At 41.8% G+C, this 19,726-nt stretch overlaps 1 protein-coding gene across 1 annotated transcript in view; it reads left to right on the top strand.

The window, feature by feature from the left end:
• ABCB11 (ATP binding cassette subfamily B member 11) overlaps window positions 1–19,726 on the top strand; it is a 69,416-nt gene that overhangs the window by 28,759 nt on the left and 20,931 nt on the right. The window contains exons 13-21 of the mRNA XM_073304739.1: window positions 720–923; window positions 4,660–4,830; window positions 7,140–7,345; window positions 7,916–7,947; window positions 8,113–8,152; window positions 9,882–10,014; window positions 12,546–12,707; window positions 18,677–18,781; window positions 18,896–19,057. Of these exons, the coding sequence (XP_073160840.1) occupies window positions 720–923; window positions 4,660–4,830; window positions 7,140–7,345; window positions 7,916–7,947; window positions 8,113–8,152; window positions 9,882–10,014; window positions 12,546–12,707; window positions 18,677–18,781; window positions 18,896–19,057 (1,215 nt within the window). The remainder of the gene's footprint in view (window positions 1–719; window positions 924–4,659; window positions 4,831–7,139; window positions 7,346–7,915; window positions 7,948–8,112; window positions 8,153–9,881; window positions 10,015–12,545; window positions 12,708–18,676; window positions 18,782–18,895; window positions 19,058–19,726) is intronic.

The following is a 19,726-nucleotide window of genomic DNA, read 5'->3' as shown; positions in this document are numbered from 1 at the left end:
GTACCAGAATTACTCTGGAGTAACTCCATTAGAGGCTGTAGAGTTACAGCAGTGTGAGATCAGCTGCTTTCATAGGTGCCGACGCCGTGGCTGGAGCACCCACCGGGAAAAATTAACTCAGCTCCCTGCCCCGCCCCAGCTCACCTCCTCTCCGCCTCCGCCTCCTCCCCGGAGTGTGCTGTGTCCCCGCTTCTCCCCACAGCTCCCAGCGCTTGCCGCTGTGAAACAGCTGTATCACGGTGGCAAGCACTGGGAGGGAGGGGGAGGAGGCAGGGCCGGCTCCAGCGTTTTTACCTCCCCAAGCGGCAAAAAAAAACAACACTTGCCACCAAACGGGAAGGTGGAATCCTGCCTGCCGAACACAGAGGCGGAGTGATGGTGTGGCCACCGTATTGCCAGAGCCCGACGTCCTGCCGCCCCTTTACATTTGCCGCCCCAGGCACCTGCTTGGTTCGCTGGTGCCTGGAGCCGGCCCTGGGAGGAGCAGGAACGTAGCACGCTCTGGGAAGAGGCGGGGCCAGGGTGGGGGTTTGGAGAAGGACTCCAATGGGGCAGGGAGGGGGCAGAGTTTGGGGAAGGGGTTGGAATGGGGGGGCAGGGGCGGGAGGGGGCGGGGCAGGGGTAGAGTCAGGGCGGGGTTGGGGGCGAGTACCCACCAGCACCGGAAAAAGTTGGCACCTATGGCTGCTTTTTCACTTTTAACTGGTGTTCTTCTGTAGGTTACCCTTGATGGCCATGACATTCGCTCCCTTAACATTCAGTGGTTGCGCTCACTGATTGGTATTGTTGAGCAAGAACCAGTCCTGTTTGCTACCACAATTGCAGAGAACATTCGCTATGGCCAAGATGATGCTAGTATGGAAGACATCATCAAAGCAGCCAAGGAAGCCAATGCCTACAACTTTATCATGGATCTGCCACTGGTAAATTTTGCCTGCTAAAGTATTTCATCAGAACTTGATGAATAGTGAGAAAATTCCTCTTCCTTTCTCTCTGCAACCATGATCAGGACTGGAGAATGGAAAACATACTACCTATCTTTCAAAGGGGAAAAAGAGGACCCAGGGAATTATAGACCAGTCAGCTTAACTTTGATACCTGAAAGAGATTGGAACAAATGATTAAACAATCAATTTGTAACCACCTATAGGATAATAGGGTTATCAGGAATAGCAAACGATGGATTTGTCAAGAACAAATCATGCCAAACCAACCTAATTTCCTTCTTTGACAGTGTTATTGGCATAGTGGATGGGGGGCAAGCAGTGAACATGATATATTTTGATTTTTAGTAAGGCTTTTGACACAGTCCCACATGACATTCTCATAAGCAATCCAGGGAAATGTGGTTTGGATAAAATTATTATAATGTGGGTGCAAAACTGGTTGAAAGATCATACTAAAAAGTTGTTATGAATAGTTCCTTGTCAAACTGGGGAAAGGTATTTAGTTAGGTCCTGCAGGGGTCAGTCCTGCATCTGGTGCTATTCAATATTTTAATGAATAACTTAGATAATGGAGTGGAGAGCATGCTTATACAATTTGTGGATGACACCAAGCTGGGAGGGGTTGCAAGCACTTTGAGGGACAGGATTAGAATTCAAAACAACCTTAACAAATAGGAGAATTGGTCTGAAATCAACTAGATGAAATTCAATATAGACAAGTGCAAAGGAGCAATGGTCTCAAGTTGCAGTGGGGGAGGTCTAGGTTGGATATTAGGAAACACTATTTCACTAGCAGGGTGGTGAAGCACTGGAATGGGGTACCTAGGGTGGAATCTCCATCCTTAGAGGTTTTTAAGGCCTGGCTTGACAAAGCCCTGGCTGAGATGATTTAGTTGGTGTTGGTCCTGCTTTGAGCAGGGGGTTACACTAGATGACCTCCTAAAGTCTCTTCCAACCCTAATCATCTAGGATTCTAACTACATTTAAGAATTAAAAATCAAATGCACAATCACAAAATGGAGAATAAGTGGTTAGACAATAGTAGTGCTGAAAGGATTTGGGGGTTAGACTGGATCACAAATTGAATATGAATCAACAATATGATGCAGTTGCAAAAAAGACTAATATCATTGTGGGGTGTATTAACAGGAGTGTTGTATGTATGACATGGGAGGCAACTGTCTCACTCTCAGTTCTCGTGAGGCCTCAGCAGCAGTACTGTATCCAGTTATGGGCACCATGTTTTATTAAAGATGTGGCCAAATTGGACAGAGTCCAGAGGAAAGCAATGAAAATTAAAAACTTTTTAGAAAACCTGACCTCTGAGGAAAGGTTAAAAACACTGGGCATGTTTAGTCTTGAGAAAATGAAGACTGAGGCGGGACCTGATAGCAAGTCTGCAAATATGTTAAGGGCTGTTATGAAGAGGACACTGATCAATTGTTCTCCATGTCCACTGAAGGTAGTACAAGAAGTGATGGGCTTAATCTGCAGCAAGGGAGATTTAGGTTAGATAGTAATAAAACTTTCTAACTATAAGGATAGTTAAGCTCTTGAATAGGCTTCCAAGGGAGGTTGTGAAATCCCCATAACTGGAGGTTTTTAAGAACAGATGAGGCAAACACCTGTAAGGGATGGTCTAATTATAGTTGGTCTTGCCTCATCGGGGGAAAAAGGGTATAGACTAGATGACCTTTTGAGAACCCTTCCAGCCCTACAGTTCAGTGATTCTATGGGCAACCTGTTGAGTACTCAAATGGATGGGGAGAAAGCATAGAATGAATGAAAATAATAGAGTTACACACATTCCTTTGAAGTGACTAAATAAGGTGTACTACATGTATTTGGCCACATTTGGGAGCAAAGATGAATACACTCCCCAAGAAACATACACAGAACATTCAGTATCAGGGGAAATCTAGAACTATGTGGTAATAATCAATACATCAAAGAGAGGAAAGGCATATTTTCACACTTCCCAGGTCTGGTTCTGCCCAGGCAAAAAGCTAGTTAGGATCCAGTCCTCGCACTCACCTAAAAGTGTTTCTGAATAGTCTATGAAGAACCTTCCAGCTCCCCACCCTCCTATCTTAATACTATCTGTCATATGGAGGTTCCTCTGCCCCTTAATCCCAACCTCCTAGAGCTGTTGGTTCATCAGGCCCAGTAACCTCTGTGCCCCTAGCTCATATTAATTGGCACATTAGTCCCTACGGAAATTATTTAAGTATCTGACTGGCCTAAACTGATTCCTGGACAGGGTTAAAATAGATTCCTTTTGGCCAGGGTTAAAATACAACTAATTTGCTCAGAGGCAAACATTTTATCATCCCAAGCTGCTTTCCTAGGTTCCCAGGTGAAGTAGATAGGCCACGTTAGAAAGACTGTGTAATACACACACAGCTTGCAGTGTCCTTGGCAGTAGAGAAAAGGCAGAATTTGGTTATAAGTGAATATATGGTGTGACAGGGTTGGGCCAGATGGCTATAGGAGAGTAATAGAAGGCAGATATAGTAGCCCCAGGCTAGGTAGGTCCCTTTTCTTTGGGTAAGGTAACAGGGAAGGTTCCAGAACAATCAGGAACCTTCTGGAGATAATTAAGACAGGCTGATTAGAACACCTGCAGCCAATCAAGAAGCTGCTAGAATCAATTAAGGCAGGCTAATCAGGGCACCTGGGTTTTAAAAAGGAGCTCACTTCAGTTTGTGGTGTGTGTGTGAGGAGCTGGGAGCAAGAGGCACTAGAAGCTGAGAGTGAGAACGCAGACAGTTGGAGAACTGAGGTGTACAAGCATTTCAGACACAAGTAGGAAAGTCCTATGGTGAGGATAAAGAAGGTGTTAGGAGGAGGCCATGGGGAAGTAGCCCAGGGAGTTGTAGCTGTCGCACAGCTGTTCCAGGAGGCACTCTAGACAGCTGCATTCCACAGGGCCCAGGGCTGGAACCCGGAGTAGAGGGCGGGCCCAGGTTCCCCCCAAATCCTCCCAACTCCTGGTCAGACACAGGAGGAGTTGACCTGGACTGTGAATTCAGAAAAACGGCCAAGCTGAGGGTTGTCGTGAAGTTCCAAGGGGAGCAAATTTGCCAATAAGCGCAAGACCCACCAAGGTAAAGCAGGAACTTTGTCACAATGGAGATTCTACGCTGGGGCTATAGGACATAGACAAGGCCATATCTGGCTCTCTAGCTCCCAAACTAACTCCACACAAGCTGTGCAGTCACCTAACTCCTGACCTGGACTAAAGAGCGCCCGTGTGCCTGACATTGCTACACTACAGTGATCATCATGAGTCATCTAAGGCCACATGGGTCCCTTCCATCTACAGACAAGCCCAAACTTCTGGAATGTTAGCTGGTGAGCTGCCCACTGGGGAGGGAGAGATGGGTGATTTTCCCCCATGGTGCAGTTCTTGCTGATTGAATTATGCTGGGTCAAAATGAACCTTAAGTTTTATCTGAGTATATAAATTTGGTTTAGGACTGGTACACATGAGAAGCCCAGTTTGGGAAGAAAAGATTTGTTAAATATGGAGGAGTCTGCTCTACAGTTCTATGAAGGATCTAGAACCCTGCCACACTGTACTTGTCTTCCAAAGGTTGTTATTCATTTTGGGCCTGCTCCCATGGAAATCTGTGAGAGATTTTTACTATTGACATCAATGAGAGCAGAATAGAATTCTTTGTTAATTATTCAATTTTTCCCTTTCACCCAGCAATTTGACACCCTTGTTGGAGAGGGTGGAGGCCAGATGAGTGGAGGTCAGAAACAAAGGATAGCTATTGCTCGAGCCCTTGTCCGAAACCCTAAAATCCTGCTACTAGATATGGCCACATCAGCATTGGACAATGAAAGTGAAGCTATTGTCCAAGAAGCACTTCATAAGGTTTGCTATGTTATATCTGTAATCAGTATTAACGGGACAGAAATACATTTTCAAAGCATTGTGTGGAAGATACTTTTGTACTGTTATAAACTATTGTTTGACCTTTTTTAAAGAATCTCATCAGTGACAGAGAATTGCTGTTAACATTTTCAATCTAGCTGAAACATTAAAAAAAAATCTGTAGAGCTGTCGATAAAAGTTCTATTAATCCTTTACATTAAAGTTCCAAAATGGGCATTTGAAATTATACACAATAAGAAAGATTTTATATAAATGAGAGCTGATAGTCATTGTGCACAGTCTATCAATATGAAAGTCCACAATGTAGCTTTTCTATGGATTTCAATGGTTGACTATTTTGGAATCAAAATGTGAACATTCATATTTTGAGCTTATATTTCAAAAACCTTTTGCTCAGAAATGCTCCTATTTTTTCCTCAGAAATCAGCTTGATCGTGGGGGGTCCATTTATGAGTGAAAAATTCATGCAATGAGATAAAAATTTTGGCAAAATGGGTCTAACTTAGCATTTGTAGCAAAGTGAAATAACTCAGATTTTAAGTAATTTTGTTTTTCATTATGAATATAAAAAACCTTTTGCCATGAACAAACTGTGATCTCTTTTTGTAAACAGAGGCCAAAATTTTCAAACTTGGTTGCTTCATGTCCAAGGTCTGCTGTGCTGAAGGGGTCACTGAATATCCTCAATGGTTCATGGCCCATAGAGGTCTCAGGAAACTTCACATAAACTTAGGGATTTTTTTTCACAGATCAGATGGCATTTCTTCTCACGAACAACATGGTTGCAATGGATTATCTGAACAAATGTTATCTGTTCCCTTTGTTAGGTCAGGGAACAATGTATCTGTGGGAATGGTGCATTCAGAGCAAGGTAACCATGTCTGCAGAGCATCTGTCAAGTGCCAAACATACTACTGCCTATGATCTGAGTCAGAAAGGGGTGGATCAGTGTGATCAGTCACTCAGGCCCTCATTGCATATCTGATTTCTGCCGAGTGAGGTTACCTAGACTTGGACTTGTTTTAACTTGTAGCTAACAGTTGTGTGAGACTTTGGTCCATGACAGGCAAGGACCTATGATGCTATCAGATGCTTCTTTCACACTAGAGTTAAGGCTTCCTCTGTGCCTTTTTCTTCATTTTGTTTAATACCCTAGCAATTAAGTGCAAGGCCAGGGTGAACTCTGTTGCTTGGACAGGAGCCTGGCAAACTTGCTTTTCAGCTCTGCGGGCTCTTTCCAGGGAACAACCTTGCATTCTTCCCCTAAGCCAAGATCTTTTGCCCCAGCAGGGAGATTGGGTAGTGCACCCAAACATCCAGGGCTCCTAGGTCAAGATGACACTTCTTCCAGAGAGCAAATACAATGCTGCTAGAGTCCAGAAAGTCTCCACAGGGGAAATAATTATGTTTCCAAGCAGACTGTTTAAGAAACTCATCCAGAACAAATATTTTGATCCATTCTCTTGTCCAATTTTGGCTGCCTTTAATCTCTGATGTCTAAGAAGGTGAAGGGGTTGCTCACCAAGGTAACTCTTGCTCTCTGATTATACTGGTTCTCCAGTGCCTCATGGACACTCCTTCTTCTTCTTCTCTACTTCAAAGCTCACGTTCCAAAGCTTCTGGAGTTAGAGAGAAACTGAGGGACAGGTTGAAGAGGCATGTTATTTACATCTTTGATCAGTGGAATATAAGGGTCTAGGGAGCTGAGTGTGACCCCTAACTGCTTAAAAAAGTTTTGTGGTGCACAGATATTATGGTGATGTGAGCCCTTTACACACCCAGGTAGATTGACTGTATGCTAGGCACATGGTTCTTACAGAGTGGTTCTGAGGAGGCAATAAATTCACAGAGCATGAGTTACCTTGATAAGTGATCCCTTTTCATTGATTGCATGATCATTCTTGAAATCAGAGAGTTCTTATCAGTTTCCATATGCACCTCAGCTCCAGCTTAATTTTACTTTAAAAGCCTTGAACCTTTTAATTACCATTCAAATGAGCATCCATTACCCTTAGATGTCGTATCTTTGGTAATAATTATTTATATAGCACTGCAAATGTATGTGGTGCTCTATAATACGTTCAGAAGTACTTACAGTCCAAGGGCCATGTCCTGAGACATGCTGAGGTCAGTGGGAGAGATTGGTGCTCAGCAGGGGCTTGATCCAAAGCCTATTTAAGTCAGTTTTTTACTTATGGATCATGCTCCAGGTGCTCAGCTCAGCATCTCTCGGGATATCAGGTTGCTGTCCTAATAATAACATTGTTCCTCCTCTCTCCCTCTCTCAGGCTCGCCTTGGGCGCACTGCAATCTCCATAGCTCATCGTCTGTCCACAGTCAAAGCCGCTGATGTCATCATTGGGTTTGAGCATGGAAGGGCAGTCGAGAGAGGAACACATGAGGAGCTACTGGAAAGGAAAGGAGTTTATTTCACACTGGTGACCTTGCAGAGCCAAGGAGACAAGGCACTTACTGAAACAGCAGTGGAAAGCAAGTGTTTTATTTTGTTTTTATGAAGTTAAGTTAAATCCCACAGAACACAGAGCATCTATAGATTCCTTTATCAGTGTTAGTTGATTGTTCTCCTTTGGTTTTTCTCAAGGCTGAATTTTAGCGTCCATAAAAGTGATATATCGATAGCACTGGTCAGAATGTGTTTTTTGCACATTTGTGCTGAGCAACCTTCCTCATACAGATCTGTCAGCATATACCATTTTTGACCCGCAATACACTGGCATTTTATTGACAGTTTGGCCATGTTGTATTAGAAAAACAGACAAATTATGGAGTATGCCAAGACCACCCTATTTGTTTTACTAGTGATCTGAGGCAGAAGTAAAAAGCTAATATAATGACCTGTTGTACTGCTATGAAACAATAGACTGTGATTATCTTTGAGGATGAAAGCATTTCCTGCCACTTAACAACTTGTAGTACCAAAATGTTGAAACACCCTTACTAGCCACACCCACAGTTTCAAAATACGATTGTCATGGGGTTCATATTAAATTTACCTAACTTTACTATGTCAAATAAATTAATATAAAATGTATAGTATTCTAAGGCATAGTGGCAAAGATGAATTGCATTCCTTTTGTTAATGTAATCTACAAAATATTCCAGCTATGAATTGGAGACATTTTTTTGTTTTGCAAATAAACAATTGGTTTAGCTCAATTTTAATACAAACTAAGGAGCTTCTAACATTATATTTTACAATTGCAGGAAATAACTTGCTTGCTATGCCAGACCTTAAGAAAGTCCAGTCTTTTAGCCGTGGGAGCTATCAAGGAAGCTTCCGGTAAGCCTTTAAAACACTGACACCTCTTGATACATTTCCAGACGTTTGTATTCTTTGGTGACTTCCTAAATCACATGATGCTGAGGCTGCACTGCCTTGGATGGTGCAGAACAGGGTGAGAGAATGCTGCAAACACCTTCACTAAAGCACATAGAGGCATAGCAGGTGTGGAAATGTATAGACTGCATACTAAGACATCCAAGCCCATGAAGTCAATGAAACGACTCCTACATTTAGTCTCTCTCCACTCTATGTGCACTCTAATCTTATGGCCTCCTGCTCAAAGGGTGTAGGATTTGGGTGAAAACTGGGGGTGGCCACAGGTGGATTGTCTTATAGTTCTCAGGGCTCCCTGCTAAGGCACAAAATGACCATCAGGCAAGACAAGTTTTACTCCTGCTTTACAACAGTACATGAGGCTGGGAATTAGCACTTGCATCTATTCACATTAATAGCTTACTCTCTTGCACTCATACAGCAGACCTTGGTTTATGCAAGTGCAGGATCGGGGGCTTTAATTTGTGTAGCCATTTATGTTGACTATACAAGCCTTCTCATTCATCTTATACTATACTGACTGATGAAGATGGCCACTCTGTTGAAGATATAAGACCAAACCCTGCCCTGTGTTGCATAGGTAGTGGAAGATGGTATCCAGTACCTCTTCATCCCACACTGAAGGCAGTCAGGATTCTGGCATAATGTTTTCATATTTATGTACGATGTCCATGCATATATTCATATGCGTACTCTAGTTAAATCAGTCCAATAACGTGGAAAAAATTACTTGCTGTGGAATGTATTGATACATTTGAGGAATCTTGACATTCTGTCTGAGAAGATACATCTTAGTGTTAACACACAAGGGCATTTTTGTTACCAGTTCTACCCAGGATCAAGCATTAAAGATTATAATCAATGGGCCAGATCCTGAGTGGAGCAGCCAGCCCCAGATGCCATTCACCTTAATGGGAGTTGCGGGTACTCAGCTGATAATTTAGAAATAGATTACAAAGAAACCAATACTCCTCTCTTCTGCATTGCTATCGAAACATTTATGAAAAATGACAGCAGGGTCTGCTTGGATTTCACAACTCACTTCTGTCTCTGTCAAATCCTCTTTCTATACAACAAATTTTGTTTACTTTAGACAGGGATGATTCAGACGACACTGCCAAAGTAGCAGTTGTAGACTGGGGCACCCTACTGTCACGGATAGGTGGAAAATTACAGTATGCTGTTGAGTGCTCATGCTCCAGTACTGTGCCTGTGGAGTACAGCTACTGTGTAGTGACTGAGGGTCCTGTGGTGAAACTGACTAGAGTACCTTGCGGGCGCAGAATACCTTCACTTTTCTGTGGCCTTGGCAAACGTATTGCAAGTTTAACAGGAAACACCCAACCACTATTTCCCTAATTTCCCCACAAATACAAGCTGGAGTTTTAGATCTAAGAGAACAAGGTGCAGTATATGAACCTGAATAGAAGTATCTATGTCTGTTGTGGAATTCCTCCTTCCCATAGTTTAGGAGACTGAGGAAGGTGGCAGCATGAAAGGCAATTTTAGGCCTTTGCAGTCATAGAGTTTGCAGGAGTCGTCAGCTTTGCTTCAACAAGCTCTGATTTCAGGCTCTGATATAAGCCAGGATAAAAACTGACCCAGTCTTCAAAACACACATTGTGTCATTCAGCCCATGAAGAACAGACCTTCTCACCTTTCTGTTTCACAGAGCTTCAGTTCGACAGCGTTCCAGGTCTCAGCTCTCTAATGTAGTACCAAGCCATCCATTATTAATCACTGCAGACCAGTCAGACGCTGTGTATCAAAAGTATCAATATGAAGAAGGCACATCTACAGAAAAGGTCAGACATCATCATTCATTATTAGATTGCTGATAGATAAAGCATGTTTTTACATCTTTTGGCCCTGATAATAATATACAGATAAGTATTTCTGTTATAGGTGGTTGTTGGTAGATATAGCATCTTGCATGTATCCTTTTTTATATTTAAACAAAGATATTACTCCAGGCCTCTACTCTCTCTGAGGTAAGTGCTGCATTGGATGGCACCTAGTACGTATATAGCCACATGCAAAGCCTTACACAGAGTAAGTCTGGTGATCTGGCTGTAGGGGAGGTTGAAGTGAACATATAAAAGCAGGTACAGGTTACATGAGGGGAAATGCTCATTTTGTGGAGTATAACAGTTGCTCAGAGGTAGAAATTGCACTGTTTGTTCATTATGGAGCAAGTACCCAATATCTGTGGACACGTGGTAGTCCTTAGACAGTGTAACTGGGGCTTCATTCTGAGACCACTGAAGTAAATGGGAAAGTCTTGGTGACATCACTGGGCTTTGGATCGGTCTCCTGGTGTGGTTCAGCTGCATGGAAGATCAGGGCAGGATGCCTTAAAATGGCCAGTTCAGAACTAACTATTCAGGAATATGCACAGTGGTAATTTACAACCCGCCCTGAAGCTGCCAGCATCAATTCCAAGCACTTCATCAGCTCTGTATAGGGCAGTGTGGAAAGTGGCACTGTTGCTCCCAGCACCGTGCCAGGGTAAACAGAGGACTTTGGCTTTCACCAACCCATAGGAAAAAGGAAAAAATAGAACATTCGTCTACCCCTCCTCCCTTGTATTTCTGGTGAAAAGATGTGCAAAAAGGTCCATTTCCAGTAAATTGAGCTGAAATAAATGAGCAGGGCTCAGCACAGTAAGTGTTGTAATAGCCATTCTCTCCTAAATCAAAGAATAAGGTAGGGAATCATTTGATGATGAATCTTCTGCACTTACTAGGAGTAATTATGAGCATTCTTGCACCTGGCATGCAGACAATTCACATAATGTGAGGTGAAATTAGTGTATAACTCTGAGGCCTCCTTTTTGTTCTAATTGTAATGTATGCCTATTCATCCCCCACACAGTGTCTACTCAATGCCTACAACCACAGTGTTTTGAAATACTACTTAAGAATTTGCCATGAACAATACAATAAGTCACCTTGAGAGGAAATAATTTGAGGGCTCTGTAATGGCTCTTGCAGCCCTAGTGTTCTGGAGGGAGGAGAAGGTGAACTGCTTGAACGGCGGTGGCTGGAAGCATAATGCCAGCATAGGGAAGCAGCAAGCGTAAAGATCTTCTTGACCCCGGGTGTAACTCCACTGGAGTCAGGGAAGTTACCCCAGGGATCCATGTCCCATTGTCTCCTGACATGTTGGAGGGAATGTGTTCTGAGGCACACCTGTGACAGCAGGGCCCACCAGGGAGCACAAGGCACTCTTATTAGGGCTGTTTCCTGTGCAAGGATTATGGAAAGAAAGTGGCTCCCTCTCTGCACTTTTTCTTATGGCCACTGAAGCCCTAAGTGTGGCAATTATATAATTAAGAGGCATGCCAACATTCTACTATTGAGTAAGGATTTTACTACCAGTGAGTGGCAGAGAGAGATTCCTATAAAGCCTATTAAATACCAGTTTGAAAGAAAATGTATACCATAGAAATGAAGTGTCTGTGTCTGTGTTCATTTTAATACTTCCCAAAAGAATTTCAGCTTGTTTTTCAACCTTTCCATCATGATATTTCTGTAAAAAGCCTAGGCCTCTCTTGAGCACTGAATCCTACGAAACCATGTGGAAGTTTCAATCCAGATCTATGAGTGGATGGCTCAGCTGGGAGCACACAGGTTTTCTGTACCTCCCTCTTGGCTCTGCTTTCAGAACTAGGAAAACCTAGGACCACCATTGCCTAGGCCTTCTGGCTCGGTCATATTTGCTCATAATACAAGTTGTAGCTGAGAGAGAGAGATAGTTATCTGGTGATCTGAATACAGAGAGTATACTTATGCTCCCAAGAACAATGGGAGCCCCTGTGTGTGGCTCTTACTAACTTCTACACAGTAGTAGGAGGTGAGCTGCCTCTCTGGCACTGTCCCTTCCCCTTCTAGGCCCGAACAGAAGACTCTCCATAGAGTCAGGGTTTCCACAGGTTATGGGGACTGTGCAGGCTGGGGCTGGGAGTGGAGGCTTAGTGATGGGGGTATAGGGGCTACACTTCATTCCAGCACCAGCCACTCAAATATTGCCCGGGAAATACACTCTGTGTATGGTTTGGGGGTGTTGATTGTCAGCCTGCTCAGAAGCAACACGACTATGATGCAACTCTAATAAAAACACAATTTAAAAAAAAATCTGACCATGGTGAAGTAGCATGCTGAAGCTATAGTGTCTGGAAATTATCTGCAGATGTGCAGTGCACAGGTCTGAGCAGGATCACATGAGCTGTGAAGTGGAGCTTACTAAAGGAACCCTAATGTGGGGAGATGAATCTCTGATCGGTGTCATTGAGGGAATGTTTATGCTTCATAAATCAAATATATTTTGTTAGCAGACATTTGAGGAGGAAGAAGAGGAAGTGGAGCCTGCACCAGTCACCAGGATTTTGAAATACAATGCTCCTGAGTGGCCTTATATGTTGTTTGGATCCGCTGGTGCAGCTATGAATGGGGCAGTCAATCCACTCTATGCTCTATTATTCAGTCAGATTCTTGCGGTAAGTCATGCTAATATTTTAAAATTCATCAGTAGGGTTGGTTATTACTCTTACACATTTAGAGCTTATAGCAGGCAACAGTGGATGAACAAATGGAGACAGGAACTACTAAATGCTAATCTCAGTGCTGACATTGTCATCTTGGGCGAGTCTTTTAACCTCTCTGCCTTATCTTCTGAGTCAGGCAAGTGGGGATAATCCTTCTTACCTACCTGAGCAGGGTGATCTGATGAGGAAGAACCTGTTCCTGCTCTAGTCTATTGTACATAGCTTCGTATGCCACTCCCATCACCATAGTATTTAATCAACTTTGCAGAAGCATGTTACGCAATGTGACTAATATCTGTCAAGTGTGGTGCCTTCTTTCTGTCAGCCTCTTCCTAAGGGGAAAAAAGTGTGTGTGCAGTGTAACATAATGTGTTGGTATCTTGGGGTGTTTTGTATCAGTATATTCTGCTCTGTGCTCGCATAAGAGGTGGCATAGTCAGAGAAGTGTGTCTTACACTTGGAACAGGAGACGGTGAGGTTTGTTATGGTTTCTACAGGAGTTTGTTCCACAGCCTTGGACCGACCCCCAAGAAAGCTCTATCTCCTGCTCAGATGAGCTTTACCTAATTAATTAGGGCATGATTCATGGTCTTTCTGAAGTATATGAAAATCCTGCTATTGACTTCAATAAGACGATGATTCAGGCTCTAATTTATTTGTTCATGTTTGTAAAGTACTCTGTATGTGGAAACTGTTAGTGTTAATTGAATTGTTTCAAATACCATTTTTTTCAGGTAAAATGAAAAAAAATGTGAGAAAAATATCTACAACAAAATATTATTTCCCTTTTTAATTGTTTTTTAATCTGTCCTTTACTCTCAGCAGGAATTCACCTGTTACATGAATGTACTAACAGAGACAGGACCCAGGACTCTTGGCTTACTTAGCATCCACTCAGTGAAGATCACAGCTAATACAAATTCCTGTCTAGAAAATATATTACTGGGAAAATGGGGCCCAATCGCTGCTAAACCGTACTTATCTGTGTAGTTCCACAGTTCTCCTCCCATGGAAAATCAGTGGTTTTCAGGATCAGGCCTATATTTTGACCACAAGTGTCAAAATGTAATAGAATATAGAGCAAAATTAAAACACATCAGAATATGAAAATACCTTAAGGCTCTGGGCCTGAGCTTTTCCTGCAAGGTAGTGAGCACCTTGATCTCCCTGGATGAATTCCTCATCTATAAGGATTGGGTCCAATGGGAGCTGAAAATGCTCAGCACTTTGCATCCTTGAAGAATTAGGCCCCAAATGAGATACTTTAACAACCAACAGCCATGCTTTATTATCCATAGCCCTAAAATGTTTTTGCTGTTTTAGTGCAGGGCCAGGCAGACAGCCTGCTAATAGATGGAGCACACACCCTTCTCCAAGCGCTGTATGAATATCCTCACTGATGATGGTGATAGGCATGTTGGCTTGTGCTGGAGGAGAAATAAACTCAGGGAAGGGGGAGAAAACACATTTGTGAGTAGAAGAAGCCAAATCTAGGAGAAAGAGAGAAATGTTATTTGGAAAGTTCTCAGATGTTGCTATAAAAATAGACTGAGATTAAAAGAAATTAATCATAAAAAATAAAAGTGCCAGACAATATATTTAGAAAGAAGCCAGTTCATGAATGCAGCAGAGACCATTGCTGCAAGCACAGAGCTGGCTTGTTCTACTTACATTACAAATAATAACAGTGCTTCTGACACACGAGCAAATAGCCCCCCTTCCATCCCAGCTGCACTGGCATCTACATAGTGGAATTTGTGAGAAGGGGGGTGCAGAGGGTCTGCACTATGGTCCCATTTCTGGTGAGACCTTCTGCATGTGCTTAAGTCTCAGTTGAGAAGAGCACTTATCCATGTGCTTACATCCCACTGACTGCTCTGGAATCAGGACCTGTAACAGGAACCCCAGATTGAATTGTGATTGGCTTTGCCAGCATTCCCCCTTGGGCCCCTGCAGAGTGCATGCTGCAGGAGTAACACTGCAGCCCTTTAACTGGGAGCAGATTGCATTCTCCTGTGTGCTCATCTAGCTTTGCCAGCTGGTGAGGAAAGGAAGCATGGCTATGACCCTCCCCTCAGAACATCTTCCTTGCAGCCTTTGGAGAAGCTTGCACCTGCACTAATATGGGAAGCAGTGGCATGACTTTAGCCAGCGTGGATGGCAAATGATGCAGAGTTTAAGGAAGGGAAGGTGCTTTGCACTCACTCCTTTCACTTGCACAGCTGGGGCTGGATCCTGCCCTATTGAAAATTTGTCATTTTGACTCCAATGGGAGGAGGATCAGACTTCTGGTCGCGGTCACCTATCATCTAGCCCTACAGAAGTAGTCAACTCAAATATATTTATAGCGTGTTTCAGTATAAATACTTACAGGAATGCACTCTTGTGCATTTGGGAAAATTTCAAACTCTTTCCCCTCATTTAGAGCTCTCATTAATTCTGGAAAGTAAAGTATACTTTAGCCTGTTTCAGAGCCATGTACTCTGATCCATAACACACTGTTAGTTTTATAAATTTATATTTCTGTTCCTTCAATAGACATTCTGCTTCTACCATTTCAGATGAAGAAAGCTGGTTCCGAGAGCAATTGTAACATTAACACCTGCTGTGTGAGGATGATCTGTTCTCACACTTGCTGCGTTTTGTGCTGGTTATATGCACAAAATGTCCATTTTTATGAAGCATTTTTCATCCCATTTATATAAAGTTTAGACATATATTATGCGCTTATAATTCCATGTGGTGCAAGGCTACAGAAAAAGACTAGAACTAAGAGCAATTAGGTCTGTGTTCTAATCTAGGTTCAGAGTGGGACATAATTTATTTGAGTCACTGACTTCAGCTTCTTGTGTCTCATTCAGCTCAGGTGTAAAACGGGACTAAATCCTATTGAGAAACAGATGCTAAATCCTAAGGTTTATCTTTCCAGCTATATAAATTACAAATATTTCCGAATATTGCTCACAGCCTGACAAATTAAGGATAAAATGAGCTATGTTGCATCAAGGGGACAAGAAGTGCAGCAGATGCACCCTTATATATCATGCTCTTATTATGATGGATTAATGAGAAGAGATTACATAAAAAAATGGGTGTTATTTTTTTAAATAAATGAAATTAAGTGTGGCCAAGTCATATGCTTTACTGTTGAAAGGTAATGGCAGAGCACAGACATTTGGAGCAGACTTTAATCTCTCAACACTAAATGCGAACCAGGCATCATCATTTTGGATTTTGCAGGGTTTAGTTTGTTGCCAGGGAGCTGATACTGAAAGTTAAAAATTACTTTGAAGAGGCTTTGCCAGTGGAAAATAACCATCTCTATGCAATTCCTATTCAGTTCCTTTCAAACAATTTTTATACACCACTTCTGAACTATAAATACATCGGGTGGCCTTTTAAGATGAAGGCTTAAATGTATTTTGTGGAATTTTATTTGTTGCATCTGTAACTAAGAAGAAAATTCCAGCAGCCCTTCTATTGTCAGCTATTTAGTTGCAAGAATTTAGGACAGTTCAGACGTAAATCTTAAAGGTCAAATCTGCAAGCTATTTTTAACCACTCCCAAGAGCTAAACATGTTGCTCTCTTGGAGGATTGGCAGATGTATAGTAATTTGACTTGTGAACCCCAGTTAGAATATTAGAACTATTGTCATTTTAGCAGAGAAGTCCAAACACAAGCTACCTACGAGCAGTAAAATAATTAACTGGTAGGTATTGCAATGGACAGTGACTCCTATGAACTGGAACTGCTGAAAGATGACTAGTGAGATTAGGACCATTACTTCATTGGCAATCAGTTTAATAGCAGTAGATAAAAAGATCAGACATAAAGAGAAGAGATAAAAGAACAGCATTTGGGAGGGGAAAATATTCCTAATTTGAGCTCTGGACATTTTTTCTAATGGATTCTCTTCCCAACCCACACTAAGAAGAGAGTGACTTATTTTCACGTTGGTTTAACAACACGTGGGACCTGAGTTCTCCCTTTGAAACATGCCTATATCTTCCATTAGCAGAATCAATGACAGCTGTTCATGTGTACCAAAGGGAAAATTATCCTGATTTGAAAGTATGTACTTGGAATATAAGTACTTGATTTTGTACCTCCCAATGAGCCAACAGCTGTCATAGATTTTATGAGTGTTAAGGGAGTTGCTCTATTATTGCTTTACAGAAAGAAGAGAGTAATTGAGTCCACTAATCTTTTCCACAGCCTTGTGACTTCAGCCAGTATTCTCTGGATCACTATCACACCCCCCTTACCCTTTTCCAGAGTCGGGCGGAGAATTGTTTTGGATGTAATTAGCTACGTGCAGCAAATGGTATTACGCTCCGTGACTGCACGTAATATTTTTTGCCTCTGTTTTTATTCTCATTAACCTTATAGCAAGGGCCTTAACCAGGAAGAAGAGGCCAGACAAGGAGGGAGAAAATTTGTTCTTCTTAACCTCTGATGATAGGACAAGAAGCAATCGGCTTAACTTTCTAACTGTCAAGGTGGTTAAGCACTGGAATAAATTGCCTAGGGCAGTTGTGGAATCTCCATCATTGGAGATTTTTAAGAGCAGGTTAGACAAACACCTGTTACGGATGGTCTAGATAATACATAGTCCTGCCATGAGTGCAGGGGACTGGACTAGATGACCTCCTGAGGTCCCTTCCAGGCCTATGAGTCTATAATTCTATGACTTAGTTTAGGAAAATAAGAACTGCCATACTAATCTTAACAATGCCATCCAGTAGCCTGTCACTTATAGTGTGGCCAGTATGCGATGCTTCAGAGAAAAGTGTAAAACGCACATAAAGGGTAATTATTCCATGGGAAAATTTCTTCCAGCATTGAAGCTTGTTGCTTTTCAGTAGCAATTGAGGTGTATGGTTTTGTGGATAATTTCTTGTTCATTGGACACACTGTAGTAACTGTAGAGAGAGTACAAACGATAGCATGCCCTCAAGCTTTAGGCTGATACTTATGAGTTTGCAAGAGTACAATAAGGATCATTCACTTTTGCTTTTATTATACAGCGAGATGGTCCTGAACTGGACTATTGGATCCAAACCCCCTTGATCTTTGAGAAGATCTGGATTTGGATCCACGCTTTGTGGCTGAGATCCCTCTCTACAAAGTACATCCAAAGTAGAACTTACTTCAGACCATGATCTGGATCTTATCCTTACACCTCAGGCTTCTCTCTTGTTATATTTGAGAGTCTGGCTCTTCACAAGCAAGCTGTCATAAGAGACTGGGAAGTTGGGACTTTAAATAAATGCAACCTAACTCAGAAACTAAAACATTTAGCAAATTTATAAGGCCGTTTTGTGCTCTAAGCTTGTCATATAAATCAACAGAAATCAAATGAAACCCATCTACTGAAACTGTGGTGTTTTGCACCTGGATTTCTCCTGGGGGTCTCTGTGAAAATCACAGAAACTCATAGTCAGACCATTCAGGTTTTCTAAAGGCAAGACCACACCCCAGGACCCAGCCCTTAATATAGAATAGAATATTAATATAAATGTGAGTAATGCAGTGAAATGAAATCCATGTCCATTCAAAATTTTAAAAGATTCTAAACAATTGGTTAAAATTTCTCCAGTATGTTTAGACTGATTCTGTTTATTTATATAGATGTACTGTAGTTCCAATTGTTTGTGAAATAATCAAGTAGTAAAGACTGGTTGAATTTTAAATCTAAATATACAGGGCACCAATCAGCATAAGTGTTTTGATTCCTTAATCTTATGAATTTATACCAACTGAAGATATGGCCCATGATGTTTTCATCTGACCGAGATCTTTAGGGGCTGACGTGAAAACTTTATACTGTATTTCACTGGCATAGACAAATTCTGCTCACCTTGTTCACACTACTACCATTGACAATCTAATGTTATGACATTCTTTTTTTTTCAAAAGACCTTTTCTATGCCTGATAAAGAAGAGCAAAGAGCACTGATCAATGGCATCTGCCTACTTTTTGTTGTTGTTGGAGCTGTATCATTTTTCACACAGTTCCTGCAGGTAATGGCAATTTGTTAAACTTCTGCTTTGCTAGTTTCTTTTTCTGTTCATGTCTGGCCGTGTGTGCATGTGTGTGTTTTGTATAATAAGTGTATTTGTTCTTATGCATACCAGGGATACACATTTGCAAAATCTGGTGAGTTGCTTACAAGACGGTTAAGGAAAATTGGTTTCCAAGCTATGTTAGGGCAAGAGACTGGTTGGTTTGATGACCACAGAAACAGCCCTGGTGCCTTGACTACAAGACTTGCAACAGATGCATCACAGGTTCAAGGGGTAAGAAACCACATATTAGGAATTCTTTTGCTCCATGCTAATTGCTGCATTACTATGGTATGTGATGTCACAAGAATTATATAGTGTGTAAATAGTAATATAAATATATATCTAATCTCATGGTTTCTACTTTCACTTGGTCTAGCTAAGCCATTTCCAATGTGTGCACTGTCTATCATAGACTGGCACAGCAATTAGTTACTCTCCATATAAAGAACTAAATGCAGAACTAGAGCCAGATCCTGCTGTCCATTGTACCAGTGTAAACAGATCAATGCCATAAAAGCCAGTAAAGTTACCACAAGTCACTAATATAACAGAAAGAAGCATTCAGGGTATAATCTTTAATTTCTCATTCCTGAAGGTGGAATTTTGCCATAATCACTAAATGCATATTTCTGAAACATATCACAGTCATTTTCAACCCAAATTTATCAATAGTAATATCATTGATTAAACAGCATTTTCGGACTGATGTAGAGTTTATTACATGTGGCTGTTGTGATTTATGCTAACAATCCACTTCAGAAAAACACTCCCTACTACTACATGGTATGTCATTTTGGGATCAGTCTCAGACTGGCATGGACTAATACTGCAGATGTAATGCTCTTATTTTGGGGGAAAGGCTGCCTGTTAGCACCGTATTCTAGCACCCCCTACTGGTTG

Source organism: Lepidochelys kempii, chromosome 11 (genome assembly GCF_965140265.1).
Source record: "Lepidochelys kempii isolate rLepKem1 chromosome 11, rLepKem1.hap2, whole genome shotgun sequence".
NCBI classification, from domain to species: domain Eukaryota; kingdom Metazoa; phylum Chordata; order Testudines; family Cheloniidae; genus Lepidochelys; species Lepidochelys kempii.
This window is presented reverse-complemented; position numbering and strand designations above follow the sequence as displayed.